This window comes from Colias croceus, chromosome 29 (genome assembly GCF_905220415.1).
Source record: "Colias croceus chromosome 29, ilColCroc2.1".
In the NCBI taxonomy this organism is placed as follows: domain Eukaryota; kingdom Metazoa; phylum Arthropoda; class Insecta; order Lepidoptera; family Pieridae; genus Colias; species Colias croceus.
The window spans coordinates 1005468-1024763 of record NC_059565.1 but is presented as its reverse complement, the minus strand read 5'-3'; the positions used below and the strand labels follow the sequence as shown (position 1 = coordinate 1024763).

Genomic DNA, 19296 nt, shown 5'->3' with positions numbered 1-19296 from the left:
TTCTAAATTGTTCTCCTTAATTTGATTTTATTCCTTTTAGGGCCGATTTTTCAATGCTTGGATAAAACTTATCCGTCCAATAAAGTATTACACGATAGTATTAAAATGTCACGTAAACTGTCAAATACGGGCAATTAGAATAAGTTTTAAAATGGTAGTAATTTTCAATCGTTGGTTAAAACTTATTCGTCGAATAACGTATTAAACTACCATTTCAATAATATTTTCTTCTTGCCTTTATTTGACAGTTTATAGGTGGCATTTTAATATTATCGTGTAATACTTTATTGGACGGGTAAGTTTTAACTAAGGATTGAAAAATCGGGCCTTACACAAATTGGTCGGTCATGCGTTTAATAGTTGCATTTCTCAATTCTTAAAGTGATCCTTGTCAATTAGGTCAGATTTAAATATTTTGACCAAAGAATGAATTATGAATACAGCCATTAATTATTATGCTTATTTTGCATTTGCTATCTTTATGGTATAACCTAGTTACTTAAAGAATCCTTTACCTAGGAAACCATGTCTGGTTATTTAAAGAATTGACTTATGGGCTAGATATTAATGCATACGGTTGACGCCCTAATCGTTAAACTCTAAAGATTACGTATATTAAGCTTAGCAACTCATCAAAATTTGTGGCCCATTTGCCTAAATATTAAAAAAATGCCTATTTGTTAATAAAAAGGTATGGAGTAGAAATTATCTCCCTTTATCACGCATCGATCGTCATTTACTATCACGTGGTAGGAAACACGGCTCTCTGATAAAATGTATCTACTCTGCGTTCGCCATTGCAAATTTTGGCATCGGTTTTTGGCTATGCCCCCTCTGTTGGGCCAGTGCGGCCGGCGGTACCGAGGCGTGCATAGTGACGTCATCAGTTTTACGCGCGAAATGCCCTTTTCCGCGGGAATTACTTAATTCCACGCGCGCCGCCATCTTGCCACGCTTTCCCGCGCAACGTTTTGACAGTTTACGTAATCGTGCCCGCGCGTTTTTTTTTATATTTAAACTGTGGACTCCCGCCGGCCTTGATTGGCGGTTTGTGTCAACGGATTTTCGATCCTATTGTTGATGGATTAGCGTCGAATTTCGATTGCCGGTCGGAATGTTAATGAAAGAGACAGTGCTAAAGAATTTCAAGGTGATTTGATTAAGAGGTTTTATAATATGTACGAGTAACGGAGATGATAATATGTACACGTGATGTACGAAACGTGTTTCTAGATGTGGTATTTCTTTTCTTAATGAAATGTGCAATTTGAAACGGTTGGTTGAGGTCAAAGGTGACTTTATGTAAATAAAATTTACAAATTTAATTATTGTTTATTACAATGATTATTTCTTTACATTATTTTGTTTACAAAATATTTTCATAGTATAACAGAACATAGTTAAGAATATTATGTATGAGTAGGTACATAAGTAATTTAGATATTAATAAAACATTATCAATTATCTATCATATCACATGTGGTTTACCATGAATATTTAATTTCGATTACCATAAATTTTAAACTAAGACTGTCACGTGATAAACAGGCTAAAAAATAAGACATAAAAAATAACTTTACATAATATTAACAAGTGACTATTAAACTTGACATTGAAAGTTATATAAGGAATAATCAATGACCTATTATACTAGTAGACGCGGCATACGCCAACATCTTTTTGGACTAAAAATTGCACTAAAAAACAGCGTAATTAATACATACCTACTTACTAACGCATTATCACCAATACAGTTGTTCTCTCTTTCACTCTCACGCACGAGACATAATACATGTCTCACTCATGTACTTCGTAATAACAACTGCCGATTAAAATATGAAAAAAACGTCCAGCCACGACGCTGAATGGTGCGTGACTAAGTGAAACTCGGGCACTTAGCTGAGTTTTTTCTTGCCAAAATAGAGAGCGGGTAACGTATCTAGCTTTTTTATATATCATAGGGAATAATTTAGAGTTTTTTATTTATAATAAATCAAGGTAACCATAAAATATAAAAAAAAAATATTCGTAAATAGTAATATAATAAAGATTAAAAATATCTAGAACAAGAGATAACTAAAAGACTAGTGAAAGACTGAAAACAAATTATTAGTGTGAAAGTGAACTATAACAAACAATTATCAATAGTATCAAGATTATTTATGTCTAACTGACGTATAAAGTGTTAAATAACTTAGTAATCGTCGAGTTAAAACAAATTATTGAGACAAAATCGTTTAGTGTTAACATACGATTAAAGTGTCGAAAGTGAACAATTTATTTTGAATTTGAGTAATACACAATGAAACTACATCAGTGTACCTTCTGATAAGAGGACGCTAAAATTATCAAGATTTACTAGTCGGTTTTGAGTAAAGAAACTGTTTAATAAAAGGACAGAAAAATACTTTTGAAGCATAACACTGATATTAGCGCGCGCATACACTGTAGATCTACCAATCTATTAGGATTTTTAAACAAAGAAAGGATCAAGATTATTTCGAACACCTGAAAAAGTGATAACAACTTGAAGAACTATTGACAAACGCGCGCGCCTAGAAACCCACCAAACATTGAAATTATCAAGATTTCTGAAGAAAGAATTTTAGTTATTTTAACTGGTTAAGTCCCAAAACCGTTTTCTGCAAAATAAATCTACCAAGAATATTGAAAGTAACAATACTAGTGTCGCTATAAAACGGTCGTTCTACCCAAGTATCAAAACCGTTCGCTATACACACTAGCAAACACATTGAAAGTATCAAGACCTGTGCCCTATAGCACACAAAGTACCAACACCGTTCGCATGTTGTGGTACCTCGAGCTGATCATTCTAGCATGCGTGACAACCGGCATACTGTCGGCACTGCGCAATGAGGTGTGGCTGCCGGCGGTGTTACAAGCCCAGACCGATACCTCGCCCTGTGGTCTATGGCCTGCACTATCAGGTATATGTGCATCGCTCATATTGGTCTTAGCGTGATGATATTATCTTATCTATACACTAGCTGCGCTCCGCGGTTTCACCCGCGAGGCTCTGCTCCTGTTGGTCTTAGCATGATGATATATAGCATATACTCTATAGCCTTCCACGATGAATGGGCTATCTAACACCGAAAGAATTTTTCAAATCGGACCAGTAGTTCCTGAGATTTGCGCGTTCAAACAAACAAACTCTTCAGCTGGATAGTAGGATAGTTCAAACTGTACATTGAATATTTTTTTTTAAAGAACATTTGAGGCGTAATTTACGATCGATATTGAAGCCAAAAGTATAGTTTTTAGAATTTTTAACGGTTTCCATGCAGTTTTGAGTTTAGCCAGGACATAGATACAGACAGACAATTATAAAAACTACATTTTTGGCTTCGATGCTGAGTGTAGATCACCGGCCTTTAAAAAAAAAATCAATGTACAGTTTTGGCTTTTCTACGATTTTATTATTATCACGTATTGTGTTTGATCAAGTATCAAGATTTGACAGTCCTCGTAAATGTAGAAATTGAGTAAAGAAAATTTTATAAGAGCATTGAATTATTTGTTAATAAAGTATTTTGTTAGTTTACTAGTTTGCAGTGTAAATTATAGTCTATCACAGTAAAGTATTTAAAAAATAGACTCCATTGAAAATAAAGTAAAAAAAATAAAAATATTCAAGCAAAAATTGGACATTAAAAAATCTATAGTATATTAGATAAACATCTATACATTTTAACACTTTTACCTAAAAAAAGAATTAATCTATTTAACAAAACACGTCCGTCAGATGGCGCGGCTGGCGCGCGTCTGGCGACGGAGACACGGCGCGTGACGATTAGAATGAACTACCCGCGGATGGTAAAGCCATTCTATGGGATTGTAGTTTGAAGTCTTTTAGGCCGGGAGATACTGACACAAAATTTTAGGTCATTTGTAACAGAATGGCGGCCCCCGGCCTATTAGTTTTATTGTATCTAATAATATTTTTTTGAAACTTGGTGTGTTAAGTGTTTGGATTAAAAAAAAGTGTGTGTACTTATATACACGCGTTAGAAGTTATACTTCTTTGGCGTATGGAAAATACTAGAATATACAACTTGAACATATAGTTATCAATTTTCATACCACCTAGAACTAACTTCATGCTGTTAAATTTAGGTGTCGGTGTGCGCGTAATCAATAAATACCCAGATAAAACTAATAGAACTACACTTTTCTATCATAAATTATATTATCAACAAATAACATTTCCTCTCAAACCAGATATCTGAAAGTAATTATGTAACAAAGATATCAACAATGTTTCTTCCATAGACATTTCTTGGCAAGCTTAAGCTATTGTATTGGTATGTTTAAAAAATAATATAATCGATAAACAAAGAAAAGTTCATCGAGCATAACCGCGTATTCATTTTAACGAATTAAAATAATTTACACATTTTTAAAATGCCTTTCCTAAATTTGAAAAGTAACACCAATCACACATTTTCTAAAAAGTATTATAGAAAGTTGTGAAACTATATTTATTTTATTTATTTTATTTTTTTTATTAGGAATTTCCAACAATATTATTTTATTTTATTTTCCAATATAATACTTCAAAAGTATTAAAAGGCTTCAAGCTACAATTTCAAATGTTTTTTGTGTGTTTGCCTTCATTGTGTGTTTGAAGGGTTATGTTATACGGATTTGCTCTTTTTAGTAGATTCCTGCTTCCCGAATTTGTAAATTATTATCATCTCTAACAATTCGTTCATTTTTTATGTCTACTGCGATTCTACTAAATATAAGTACACATCATCGTAGACAAAGATTTTGGCAGAATTAGGTGTTTACCAAGATATTTAGGCAAGTCAAAAGGATTACTATTCAGGATTTTATAGCAGAAAAATGAAAATTAATGGAGTAACTCCACATGATCACAAACAAATAGTGTATAGTTTAAAAATAGTCAATACTTTTAACAACACTCAATCTAAGGAAATGTCAATAATTTACCCCGATGACATGCAAAACATTGTAGATAGGGAGGCGAGGTAGCTAAATGGCGTAATTAAACGGCGCCGTCGAGACTTATCAAAATCGATAGATAAAATAATTTCGAAAAGAAAAGCTTCTATGGTAAAAACCATTTTAGCGGTGGGTTTGGCGTGTAGGGATTTTCAAAAATGTAAAAAAAAATAGTTACTTGGGCATTCTCGAGCGCGTCAGATATTCATACTACGTATGCCCCAAGTGCCTCTGATAACAACGGTATACTAATCTGCCGGTTTGCGTGGTGGGGCTAGGCATATTAATTCGTCAAAAATGCACAAAAAAAAAATTTACTCGAGCGCGTCAGATTTTCGGAAGGGGTGTTAAGTAGGCCCCAAGGAAGCTCCCCTTAAAAAAACTGACGATTTCGGCGTGACGATAAGTTACGATGAATTTTTGAAAATGCAGAAAAAAAAAGTCCTTTTGAAATACTCGAGCGCGTCAGATTTTCATAGGGGAGGTTTATCTCGGTCTCCTGAAAGCATATTTTCTTAATCTGACAAAAATGTTGGTGGGTTCTCTTAATCTGACCGAAAAAGGTTTGAGAGTTTCTTTTTTTAAATCATCGTTATTTCATATCAATTTTTCTTAACACCCTCAGTTTTCGAGATATAGTCAAAAAACCGGGAGTTTGAGTTTTTATGATGCTTCAAGTCAAAAAGTTTTACCTTTGGACAAAAATGTAAAGAGACCTTTTTTGTGTAAAATAAAATTACCTTTTTTGTTTATTCAAACTTTTTTTTTGTAAAATGTATCGTTCGCGACTTATATACTGCAACGCGTTTTTCGGGACTTCCGGTCACGCGGAAACCGGCAGATTTTGTATTTTTAGTAAGTTTTAGATTATATTCTTCAAAATAAAAATAAAAACAATCGCGCTCGAGAATGCCGGATTAACGTTTTTTTTTTACAAGTTCGCGACCCTATAACTTGGCGGCGTCAAGGACTTATCGTCAGATTAGTTAAATTTAGTCTTAAAACACTAAAATCAACCCCCAATATCTTAATCTGACGCGCTCGAGTATTTCAGACTATCGATTTTTTTTTACTAATCTGATCGTCTATCCTGGGCGCGCGTCACTACTTAAAGAGCTAAATAGTTAACAAGGTTGTTCTATTAGGTCCAAGGTATCTCTCATATCTTAAACTGCCACGCTCGAGTATTGCAGAAAATTCCCCTCTTCGCCTCCCTATCTATTGGCAATTATAATAATTATAAATAAGTAATAATTAAATGCATACACCCGTATTATATTGAAATAGTTATCTAAGGTGAAAATTCCAACAAAATAAATATAAATGTTTTCTTTATTTAAACTCTTAGAATACATATATGTAGGCTGACGTAGAAGCGATCTATGCGCACAAACTATAGCTTGAACGCAGTGCAAACATCAGTTCATCACACAAATATTTGCCCCGGGTGGGAATCGAACCCGCGACCTCTGGCTTGGAAGGCAAGTTCACTACCAACTAAGCCAACCGGTCAGTCTTGTTCTCTATAAACTATGTTTATATTACATGTATTTTTTCTAAGTATAAACTAAGCATGTTACATGATGCGACGGTAGGCGTGGGCGAATCAAATCGCATCAGCCTGTGACCTGTGTCGTAATAGTAATCGCTTGAAGACGTGGGCTGTTTACATACGATACGACATGTCGACGACGTCTTTAAATATCGTGTGATGTGGATGGATTTGGTGGAAAGGAAGTGTGGGGTTAAAGATTGAGATGTTGAAGATTGTTTAATTCTTGGTAAAAATAAAAATATTACTAATTATCAGACAGTTATTTTTTTTAACGATCTTTACGTATTTTTATTGTTAATTAAACATTAATTTGCAGAAATATTTATCTGTATGTTCAATTTAATTTCTCTTATTTAAATCAATAAACTATATTTTACCATCTACCCGCCACCGGAAACTTGAAGCAACGATAAAATATGATTTAAAATATATTTTTTAAAGTCTTTTAATTTTTTTTTTATTTGCATTTGAATCATCCATTAGAAATAAAACTGTTTATTTTTATTTTATAGTTTTGTCCAGAAATAAATAGTTTTATTTCGTTGTTAGTTGTTGTTTATTGTTTTTAGTTGCATGTTGTATTTCGTTTTTGTTAGCTCATACACTAAATTCTTTTTTTTATTTTTACATATTTTGGTGTGTTTATAAAACTATAAAAATAATAAAAGAGCAGACCTAAAACAGACCCTTGTGGTACCCTAATGATTTTTTAAACAAGAAATCATCATTGTGATTGTTCAATTAGCTCCTGAACTGGCTTTAGATTATTTTTTGTGCATATTTTACTTTAAAATGTCTGTTGTAGTCGTTGATTTCAGTGAATTCCGCCATTTCAGTTCGATACACTATATCAAAGGCTTTACATTAGTCCATTACAGACTTCATTATGTTTTTAGCTTTTTTATGTATTGGGTTCGAATCCCAAAGGATTTAAATATGTGTAGATTTGTTTGTTCTTGTTGTGTGTTCACTAACTACATGATTAGCGTTTGTGACACGCATAAAGAAGAAAACATTTAAAAAATGATATAATTTATACTCTGTTGGAATTGCATTTTCTAGTTTAGATTTTAAAATAGATACACAATTTAATTGACTTTTACTTCGATATAAATAATAAAAATCGAAATAAAAGTAGAACTGGTGGATTGTGTGTTTTCTTTAAAAATCTATATCTATTCTTAAAAATGAACAACAATGTAAAATTGGTCTTGTTCTCTTTGCTTCGTGAAAGGTGAGTGCGATGTGTCATGTTATTTTGTGATCACACGTTTTTAATTGTTTTTAAATGCGGGTACTTATATTTTCTGAAACTACCCTCATTGATTTTGTAAATGCGCAGGAGTTGGCCGGCGGTAAGAGCGGGCCGAGTGGTCTGCGCAGGAGCAGCGAGAGATCGGATATAGCTGAACATACGGACAAACATTCTACTACAAGTGGTGAGTGATTTTGTATGATGAATAGTGAAATATGAAAACGGGTGTACCGATTTGGGTATAATACAGATCGTTTGTATACTCTTGAGTTGACGACTTATTGAAGTTATGATGATTATTATATTAAATATAGCATTTAGAGAGTAATTTAGACTTTTTGAAGTAACAGAAATTGTATTAGAATAAATAGCTCGGACTACTGACTACTGACAATAGTCAGTCAATAGACTTGATGAATTGATTGACCAAAATTGTGTCACAAAATTCCCAATTAGCATTCTACTTTTTAACATTTATTCTTTACTCTTCTTAATTATAATATTTTCGCGTCTTCATAATTAATGTAGTATGACAAATTTACATTAACTTATTATTTGCACTGTTCTGACATATATTATTATAGTTTTAAGTTAAATATAGTTTCATACACATTCTGTTCGAAGTTGAGCGTGCAAATATTGTTGACAATGACAGAAATTATAATTAGGGCTGATTTTTCAATCGTTGGTTAAAACTTATCCATCTAATAACGTATTAAACTACCATTGCAAAAATGTATTCTAATTGTCCGTATTTGACACTTTACAGGTGACATTTTAAAATGTTCGTGTAATACTTTATTGGACGGATAAATTTTAACCAGGCATTGAAAAATCGGCCCTTAGTAGAATATTCTATGTCAATTAAATATTGAGTATGTGGTCTGCCTTCAATAATAGCTTTAATATTAGTAAAATATCTATCTACACCCCACAAATCTACATTCCAGGTCTAAACGGCCTCCGCAACATCGGCAACACATGTTTCATGAACAGTGTCCTACAATGCCTCAGCAATACTGGGCCGTTGCTCGAATACGTCTCTGATGACAAGTACATGAACGATATCAACACCACGCTCAGTTGTATGAAGGGGGCGCTTATAAAAGGTATGAGCTTTTTCTAGCTTATTAAGTTGTGTATTGTCTTTCTTTAGGTTAGGGACTTAGGGTCTAATCTAGTTGCTGTCTTTTGTGTGAGTGAAATATCATAATGAACAACATTATTATAGGTATCGGCGTTTTCGTCTAACGTAACAGTTAATAGTATTAACTGTTACGTTAATAGTATTAACTGTTACGTTATGTATTAACTTAATACAATGTCGTCTCTTTCTACCTTAGGTGCGAGTATATCTTTATATACACGCACCTAAGGTAGACGGTATTCATGTCTTTTTCTAACTCATCACTTCATAAGTTAATACAGTGTCGTCTCTTTCTAGCTTTAGCGCGTATGTAACGTCACATCAAACGTATTTTCGTCTTTGTCTTATTCAGCCATTGTTAAGCTATTGCATAGCTTCTATCGCGGGCCTTGAGCGCGGGGACCGAATCGTGAAATTGCGTAACGAAAAACCTCACGCTCCCCACTCCTTGGGGCGGAGGTGTGGCTTGAAGGCATAGCATGCAATAGCGCAACCGCCCCAGTCCCCGAGTGACACACGTCTTTTTTTATTTACTTATCTACTGTTGTAATCTTGTGCCTTTCTTTATTTTGTTAAATCTAGTTTCTTTGGCAGTAATTTCAATGTGTAATGTTATAATGATCACAAAAATATTACTATAATAAAAAAATATATATCCCCCTTCTAACCGACTTCAAAAACAATTTCAGCATTCGCGAGCGTAATCAAAGAACTATGGCGCAGTGGTGAGCGTGACTCGGTAGTGAATACGACGTCCCTAAAGTCCCAGGTTCAACGGTTCGCGCCCAGGTTTATGGGATATAGCCAGCAGGATGCGCAGGTATGAAAAAAAAAATGTTTTTTTACAAATAAGCGTTATTTTGTTGTTGTTTGCGGTTGCCTGGTAGAGATTGCTACCTAGCGATAAGGCCGCCCTTTGCTGTTTCTGTAAAGTCTTGTGTATTTGTTTTGTGTATTTATGTATATTTAAAACAATAAAGCATTTTCATTTCATTTTATTCAAGCGTTCTTACAGACGAACAGCGAGTTGTGAAGTTTAAGAGCTAGCGCGCAAGAGCAACTTTTGGCTCGGCAACTATTGAGTCTCTCCCATCAACTGTATGGGGAGTTGCGTCGCTACGTGCGCGCACTTTCTTACTAGCCCATAGAGTTGATGCGAGAGACTAAATAGTGAACGAGACAAAAGTTGCTCTTGCACGCTAACTCTTAATTGTCACAACTAAACCAAATTTAAATGGATCAAAAAATATCAACATCGGTTCACTCAGTCGAAAGTTCTGATGTAGCAAAAGACAAACATTTTTTTGAAATTGATAAAAATATTTTTTTTTATTGAGGGTATTTTGAAAATGACATTATTGACCACCTGTTCAGAAAGCATTATTAGAAGAGCCTGCAAGAAAATAGTAATAGAAGTTATTTTATTGAGCCTCGCACCCGCATTGCTCCTCTCCTGTTGGTCTTAGGGTGATGATATATAGCCTATAGCCTTCCTCGATAATTGGGCTATCTAATTTTCAAATCCGACCAGTACTTCCTGAGATTAGCGCGTTCAAACAAACAAACAAATAATAGATTTGAACTAAGTATTATTTTAGAACTACTTTTATAATTAAATTACAATTGTTTAACTTTATCTATTTCAGGAATTCCTCCGTTATCTGTTGGAAGGTTTGCACGAGGACGTGAACCGCGTAACGGTTAAACCGAAACCGATACTGTCCGAAATTGATGATAGTCTCAGGTAAGATTTTATTTTATTGAAGTGAAAGTTCTTTATCGGGGTTGGAAAAAAATTTAGTGTAACCTTTTTTCATTACGCGTGACATTTCTCCGATACGTGCCATCTTTTTCTTATCCCTACCACGCGTGATTCGACGTATTTCTGTAAAGTTGCCTAAAGTAAATTATTTTTTAAAAAATGAGGTCATAAAAAAGTTTCACTTCTTACGAGTGTACATTAGTACATTTTTTTAACTATAATAATCATAATTATTATGTTATTCCCAGTGACTCAGCGAAAGCGGCCGAAGCTTGGTCCCGATACTTACGCATGGAGGACAGTCGAGTGGGCGACATTTTTGTTGGCCAATTGAAGTCGACGCTACGTTGTACGCATTGTAACCATGATAGTGTCACGTTTGATCCGTTTTGGGACCTCAGGTAAGGAGATTGGGGAGGTAAACACACAAAAAACGAAAAAAAAGTAAAAAAAATGTGGGTAGATAGAAAAAAATGTAGAAATATGTGGGTAGATTGATATAACCAGAATAAATCTGTATTATATTATTCCTAAGCGAATTACTGTTATAAATTATAAATAATTTAGATAGCCAAAAAATTTAAACCAGTTTTAATGGAATTCCTACGCTATATTTTATTCAGACAGTTAATTTTATATCAATAAGGGCTGATTTTTCAATCCTTGGTTAAAACTTATTCATCGAATAACGTATTTATAGTTTACAGGTGACATTTTAAAATGTTCGTGTAATACTTTATTGGACGGATAAATTTTAACCAAGGATTGAAAAATCGGCCCTAAATTGTAATAATGTGTCAATAAATTGCATTTTAAATCTGTTAAAAATTCTGTTATCTTATAATCTATCTTATAATATAAATAATAATTTGTATATGTATGTTCCACAGTCTACCGATACCCTCACGCACGGGCAATCTGAAAATACAGCAATGCCTGCAGCATTTCGTAAGAGAAGAAGAGTTGGATGGAGATGAGAAACCGGTAAGAGATGGATCTCTTCTTTTGTATATATCTATACTAATATTATTAAGCTGAAGAGTTTGTTTGTTTGAACGCGCTTATCTCATGAACTGGTCCGGTGAAAAATTCTTTCGGTAGTCTTCTTCGATAAATGGGCTATTTAACACCGAAATAATTTTTCAAATCAGACCAGTAGTTCCTGAGATTAGCGCGTTCAAGCAAACAAACTCTTCAGCTTTATAATATTAGTATAGATTAATTGTAAAATTATTACATATTTTAATAGTAATAATTATTTAAATTTTTCAGACATGTTCAAAATGCGGTGTGCGCAGAAAGTGCTTAAAATGGTTCACCGTGCAAAAGTTTCCCAGAGTCCTCGTGCTGCATCTCAAACGGTAAATATTTATTCATTATTCATTAATTTATTGATTTATGTGATTTAAAATGATATTTATTGGTTATTGCACATGAAATAAAAAAAGCAAATGATAAATAGAATAAAAATAAATTTGTGAAACATTATAATTTAAGACTAGCTGTGCCCCGCGGTTTCACCCGCATTGCTCCGCTCCTGTTGGTCTTAGCGTGATGATATATAGCCTATAGCCTTCCTCGATAAATGGGCTATCTAACACCGAAAGAATTTTTCAAATCGGACCAGTAGTTTCTGAGATTAGCGCGTTCAAACAAACAAACAAACTCTTCAGCTTTATAATATTAGTATAGATTATGACTGCTTTAATATGTTTTTTTGTCTATTTGACTTCCACATACTCGCCAAAGAATCTTATATTATGTGCTATTAATAATGATAGACTGTTATAATTATTTTTTGTGTGTTTATCTTCCAGTTTCTCGCCAACGGAGCGTTTCCGCGGCAAACTGAGCGTAGTAGTCGAGTTTCCTCTCACCGGCCTCGATATGTCGCCGTTTGCGGCTAATAAGAACACTTCCGCGGTATACAATCTGTATGCGGTCAGCAATCACTCTGGTGAGTTGGTTTGAGTGGGTGTGAGTTGGTTAGGAGAGTGAGTGTGAGATTGAACTCAAACTCAATTTATTTATTCAATTAGACTTCTTCTTGAAGCACTTTTGAATCGTTATAACATAGATTTACCTTTTATCACCGCTTCGGAAAACAGTTTCTACTGTTTACTATTTTATTAATGAATTAAAGAAACAACAATAAGTTATTATTATCAAAATCCTATACTAATAATAACATAAATCACTGTTCGCCCGATATATGTTATAATATGTATGCGGTCAGCAATCACTCTGGTGAGTTGGTTTGAGTGGGTGTGAGTGGGTAGGAAGACTAGTGAGTTGGTAGGAAGACTATTTATTTATTTCATACCAAGTAAAACATTTACAATCATACAAAACGGATTAATACGGTAGGTACATAAGGCGGCCTTATCGCTTACTAGCGATCTCTTCCAGACTGTCCAAGGTAAGAGATAAAGAAGAAAAGTAAATGTTACGTGAAAACTGAACATATAAAACACTAGCTGTGCTCCGCGGTTTTACCCGCAGTGCTCCGCTCCTATTGGTCTTAGCGAGATGATAATATATAGCCTATAGCCTTCCTCGATAATTGGGCTGTTTAATATTGCAAATTGGACCAATAGTTCCTGAGAATACTGCGTTCAAACAAACTCCTCAGCTTTATAATATTACAGTATAGATAATAAATAATATGTTATTAATAATTACAGGTACAACATACTCTGGCCATTACACGGCGTACTGCAAACATCCGTACATTGGCGATTGGCATGAATACAACGATTCGAGGTAAGTTTTATATATTTTTAACACTAGCTGTCCGCCCCAGCTTCGCCCGTGGTATATATAAATAAATAAATATTTCAGGACAATTTCACACACGGCACGATCTGATCCCATACTAAGCTTTCGCTTATGTTATGGAAACCAGATGGCTGATAAACAGACATATATAATTTTAAATAAATACTTATATAGATAATTTACACCCAGACACAGAGCAAACATCTTTGTTCATCACACAAATATTTGCCCCGGGTGGGAATCGAACCCACCACCTATGGCTTGGAAGGCAGGGCCACTACCAACCAAGCCAACCGGTCAGTCTATTGAATCCCTCACCCCTAAACCCCTTTTTATCCAATTTATCGATTATATTATTGTAATATTATTGTAATATTGACGACGCGGTTGGCGCAGTGGTAAAGTAACTGCCTACTGAGCCGACGGTCCCGGGTTCGATCCCCGGTCAGGGCAAATATTTGTGTGATGAACTCAATTATTTGTTCTTGGGTCTGGGTGTTATTATCTATATATGTATTTATTAAATATTATATTTATCGTCGCCTAGTACCCACAACACAAGCCTTAATTGAGCTTACTGTGGGACTAGGTCGATTTGTGTAATAATGTCCTATAATATTTATTTATTTATTTATTTATTTAATATTAAAATTAATTTATTTTCAGAGTGTCACCAATAAATCCAAGAGACGTGGTATCATCGGAAGCGTACGTTCTTTTCTACGAGCTGGCCGCTAATTCGTAGCGATTGTGTGAGTGTTATAATTTATTTTAATGTATGGAAAACTAGATTTCCGCCCGCGGCTTCGCTCGCGTTTGCAAAGGAAAACCCGTATAGTTCCCGTTCCCGTGGGATTTCCGGGATAAAAACTATCCTATGTGTTAATCCAAGTTACCCTCTATATGTGTGCTAAATTTCATTGTAATCGGTTCAGTAGTTTTTACGTGAAAGAGTAACAAACATCCATACATCCATACTTACAAACTTTCGCCTTTATAATATATATTAGATATTAGATTAAGATGTTATTTTAAACTAGCTGTGCTCCGCGGTTTTACCCGCAGTGCTCAGCTCCTGTTGGTCTTAGCGTGATGATATATAATATAATAGCCTTTCTCGATAAATGGGCTATCTAAGACCGAAATAATTTTCCAAATCGGACCAGTAGTTCCTGAGATTAGCGCGTTCAAACAAACAAACTCTTCAGATTTATAATATTAGTATAGACGTATGAGAAATTTATTTGCCGAGTCTTTCTGGAAATGGATGTTATTACAGAATTTTAAATTTATCTGGTCGATTTGTTTTAGTTTATTGTATTAATTTTTTTTTTTAACATATTTTCACTAGAAAAAATTCTGCCATACACATAATATCTATATTATGGATTATTCTATGGTTATTTATTAAATTAATTCAGAGTTTTCTTTCAATTTCCTTGAATACGCTATTAAAATGGATAAAAAATTGATTTAAAAAATGTATAAGTACTATATTATGCGTTTGTAAAAAGCAAAGTGATTTTTTTCATGATGTCTACAAATTCTATTATTTATTTATTTATTCAGGGTGTCCCGTAAGTAATGGACCAACGGGTTATGGGGGTATAGAGACTTATCATCTAACAAAAATACTAAAATTTATTGTCCTAGACCTAGACCATACTTTTTTTTACACCAGCTTTGTTTAAACTTCAGTCCGTAAACTTTAAAACGTAATATTTTTACCTATTTTTTGGTCTAATTTTGTTGTTGCTGTTAATTATGCTTAAGTATCATTTTAATTAGGAAGACTTATGTATTCTTAACAACCTTGAACAATAAAATAAAAAACAGAAATGGTAAAAGTTGATATTTAGCTTATGTGGATGATATTTTTATCAAATTTGGAAAATAAAGCATAAATCAAAAACTTTATTGTCTAGGACAATAAATTTCAGTATTTTTGTTACATATTAAGTCTCTACTCCCCATCACCCGTTGGTCCACTACTTACGGAACACCCTGTATAATACCATTATTTACCAATTATTCGATTCTTTTCCCAAAAAATAATGTATTTTCTCCATTTTTCCACAGAATGTAGCGACGCAACAACGCCGGCAGTAGCACTGTGCCCGCCGGTCTGCCGTTTGGTATAAACAGATAGACATACAGACGAACACACGATATGTACAACGCCACGACTTGCGCGAGTGACTAGCTCGAGTTGAGTGACGTCATCATTGTAGTAGAAAGTTATTTGGACCGTTTGCAATTATTTATTTTTTGTGTTGTCAAAGAAAAACCCGCATAGTTCCCGTTCCCGTGGGATTTCCGGGATAAAACCTATCCTATGTCTTTCCTCAGGTCTCAAGCTATCTATGTACCAAATTTGAAGTAAATCCGGACATACATACAGACAAACAAACATTCTAAAAACTGTTATTTGGCTTCGATATCTATTGTAGATCACGCCCCAAGTATTCTTTTAAAAAAATATTCAATGTACAGTTTTGACTTTCCTACGATTTTATTATATGTGTTAATAGATCTATATATATATGTATATAAAAATGAAACCCGTTTCGCGTTGTCACGGCATCACGCGTGAACGGGTGGACCGATTTCAATAATTCTTTTTTTATTATATTCCTTGAAGTACGAGGATGGTTCTTATGTAGAGAAAACGTAAATATGTACCACGGGCGAAGCCGGGGCGGACCGCTAGTATTATATAATACTACTAGTAATATTATTAATGTCAATTTATTACATACTAGCTTTCCGCCTGCGGCTTCGCCCGCGTTTTCAAAGAAAAACCCGCATAGTTCCCGTTCCCGAGGGATTTCCGGGATAAAACCTAGCCTATATTACTCGCGGATAATGTAGCTTTCGAATGGTGAAAGAATTTTTAATCGGTCCAGTAGTTTATGAGCCTATTCATTGCAATCAAACAAACAAACAAAGTTTTCCTCTTTATAATATTAGTGTAGAAAAATTGACAAAGATTGTTTAAAATTGCAAACGGTTCGAAAACACTGTTTTTATGTAATAATAGATAATTAATATAAAGAAATGTACAAATTGGCTGCCTTAACGTTTATTAGCTGTTTCATTCAGGCAAGTGTGGTGTAAAATTAATTTAATAAATTAATATTTAAAAAATTAAAAGATTAATCTCGAAATAAGTGTCATCGTGTTTTTTTTTTTGGAATCGATGTTCATAATTTTTTTATTTATTTCTTACATTTTTTCTTCATAATTTATTGGAATTCAATCATTAATAAGAGCTAATAAATATAATGTCATTTAATTTATTGTTTAAAATTAATAAACGCATTAAAAATAAGTTATTATCATAAAATTTAAAATTTCACTTTAATTGTAGTGTTACACTATAAAAATAGATCATTGAATTGTTATAGTGTTCACTTTATAGTGTCATTTTTAAAGTGTAGTGTATTATTTAAAAATTGTATCAAAAAAGGTGCACAGCTAAAATAATAAAATGTATTCCTAAATTGAATACAATATAATTGTATTTATCATGTTTAGTGTTCATTATTGTTACACTATAAACTAGTGTAACACTACAATAAATAGTGTAACACTACAATAAATAGTGTGACACTACAAAAATAGTGTAACACTACAAAAATAGTGTGACATTACAAAAATAGTGAAACACTACAAAAAATAGTGTATCACTATAAAAAATAGTGTAACAATACGTTACTAGTTTATCACTACGAAAAATAGTGTAACACTATAAACAACAAGTCGTGGGTCGTACATTTGTATCGTGCCTCTTGCGTCGTGTATTTGGAGTGCTTATAATAATTTAGTATAAAATTAATAATATTATTATGTAAATAAAATATAATCGAACGTTTATCATAATATATATATATAATTGCTGCGTTGTTTTTGATGAGGTTTATTTATTAATGTTATTGTGGTGCCAAGTTGTTTGAATTTTTGCATTTATTTCATGTAATATGTATAGTTTATTTCGAAATTTTTTAGAGTACAATTATTATGATTTTGTGAAAAAAAAATATGTTTATTTCTTTTTCATACGTCGACTAAAAGAGTTTTACGTTGAAAAATATACTAGTATTTAAAAAATTGTGTGCTTTTTTTGATCTTCAAAAATGACGCAGTCGCCGGCTTAAAAACGCGCGAATTTTTGAACATCCATTTTCATATTTTTTCTTTTTTTTTTTGTATTTATTATCCATAATAATTCATAACACTCCGTCCACTAGATGCTTCTTTTTATTTCGCCGTAAAAAAGTTAAAATTTCGCGCGTTTTTTAAGCTTTACGAACGATACGCAGTGATTTTTTTAATTATTATTTCATTTATTGTAAATCACTTAATTAACTTATTTAAGATATCATTTTACTTTCTAACTAATATTTTTTGACTATATCGAACAAAATAGAAGTATATTGTCCGGTTTTTTACACGAACAAACATCGTCATTTTTTTTAACACGCTTTTATTAGCTTCACCTGTATGTATGTAACCGACTCCTTTAGACTCGATTTTGATATTTAAACGGACAGATTTAATTTAAACTTTGTACACTTATCAAGGATCGGTGACAATACAATTATTTCATGAGTTTAAATAATGTCCTGAATTAACAAAAAAATGCGTTTTTAACAACATTTATTATATACATAATATTTATTCTTACAGCATTAATTATTTATATATAAAAAATACTGCGTGTCGTCCGTCGTTCATTCATACATTAGTTATACCGTATTTTTTCGAGTCACTAATATAGTACATAATAACTTAGTTACCTAAAATCTATCTTATGTAGGATAGGTTTTGAAAACTGGAGTGCGTAAACTGTGGCTTGCATAATATGTGGATATATTTCCGAACGCAGCGTGAAAACTGTCATTAAAAATTAAAAAGTTTTTTTTTGCAAATGGCGGCTTGGCGTCAAAGTTGTTTCTTACGTTCGTAAATCATAATATGTATTATGTATATATACGAATATAATAATTTATTGTATTAATTTTGAACTATAAACGTTCTGTTGCATAATTATTTCAATTTCTATATTACGGCCTTTTTTACCCTGCGTTCAATACAATAATTTTGAAAATATAATAAAAAAAAAAAATTGAAGATACGATAACTACATACAATTTTAATATTTTTCAGTTTGTAAGTTGTAATAATGACATACAAAGAGTATCGTGTCTCCGATTTTTAACTATACAAATGGTAAATGTATGAAAAAGTAACCATTTCATATTTCAGGAAGCTAACAAGAATAATAATTAATTTTGTCCTCGTTTTTTGTGCTTTTTGAGACTAATTTTCGAGTTAAGTTTTAATGTAAAATCGTGAAGTCACTTTTTTTCGACTATTAAGGTTTTAATAACAAGAAAAAAGTGACGTAATATTTTTTTTAATAAAGATGGGTATACACGATCGTTTATAATACATTCATGCAAATGCGTGTTGTGTAGCACCAACATTATTTGATCATAAATATTTTTTTTTTAAATGATGGTTACTTTTTTTAAATATCTAGAGCTGTGTCAACAATTGAAATTTGCGTCCATACATACAGACACAAGATTGTACATTTAGATAAGTCCGCTTGTGCGTGGTTGTTTTTGTTTTTTTTTTATAATTTTATTAATTGTTATCATTATTTGTTTTTTGTTAATTTTGAGGATCCCAATGCTACGAGTAGAATACAGTGCCTGTTAGAAATATATATTTGTTATCTATGCAAAGTTTATAGTCTGTGAAATAAATAAAATTATAAAAGAACCATTGGGATCCTCAAAATG

The 19296-nt window shown here is 32.8% G+C and overlaps 1 protein-coding gene across 2 annotated transcripts in view; it reads left to right on the top strand.

The window, feature by feature from the left end:
• Positions 1 to 16044, top strand: part of LOC123704331 — a 30088-nt gene extending 14044 nt beyond the window's left edge. For both annotated transcript variants that reach the window (XM_045652668.1, XM_045652669.1), the window contains exons 4-14: positions 7887 to 7983; positions 8750 to 8908; positions 9636 to 9766; positions 10593 to 10690; positions 10957 to 11109; positions 11599 to 11692; positions 11981 to 12069; positions 12526 to 12665; positions 13393 to 13471; positions 14153 to 14238; positions 15566 to 16044. In XM_045652668.1, the coding sequence (XP_045508624.1) occupies positions 7887 to 7983; positions 8750 to 8908; positions 9636 to 9766; positions 10593 to 10690; positions 10957 to 11109; positions 11599 to 11692; positions 11981 to 12069; positions 12526 to 12665; positions 13393 to 13471; positions 14153 to 14231 (1119 nt within the window). In that variant the 3' untranslated portion in view covers positions 14232 to 14238; positions 15566 to 16044. The remainder of the gene's footprint in view (positions 1 to 7886; positions 7984 to 8749; positions 8909 to 9635; positions 9767 to 10592; positions 10691 to 10956; positions 11110 to 11598; positions 11693 to 11980; positions 12070 to 12525; positions 12666 to 13392; positions 13472 to 14152; positions 14239 to 15565) is intronic.
• The last annotated feature ends 3252 nt before the right edge of the window (positions 16045 to 19296 follow it).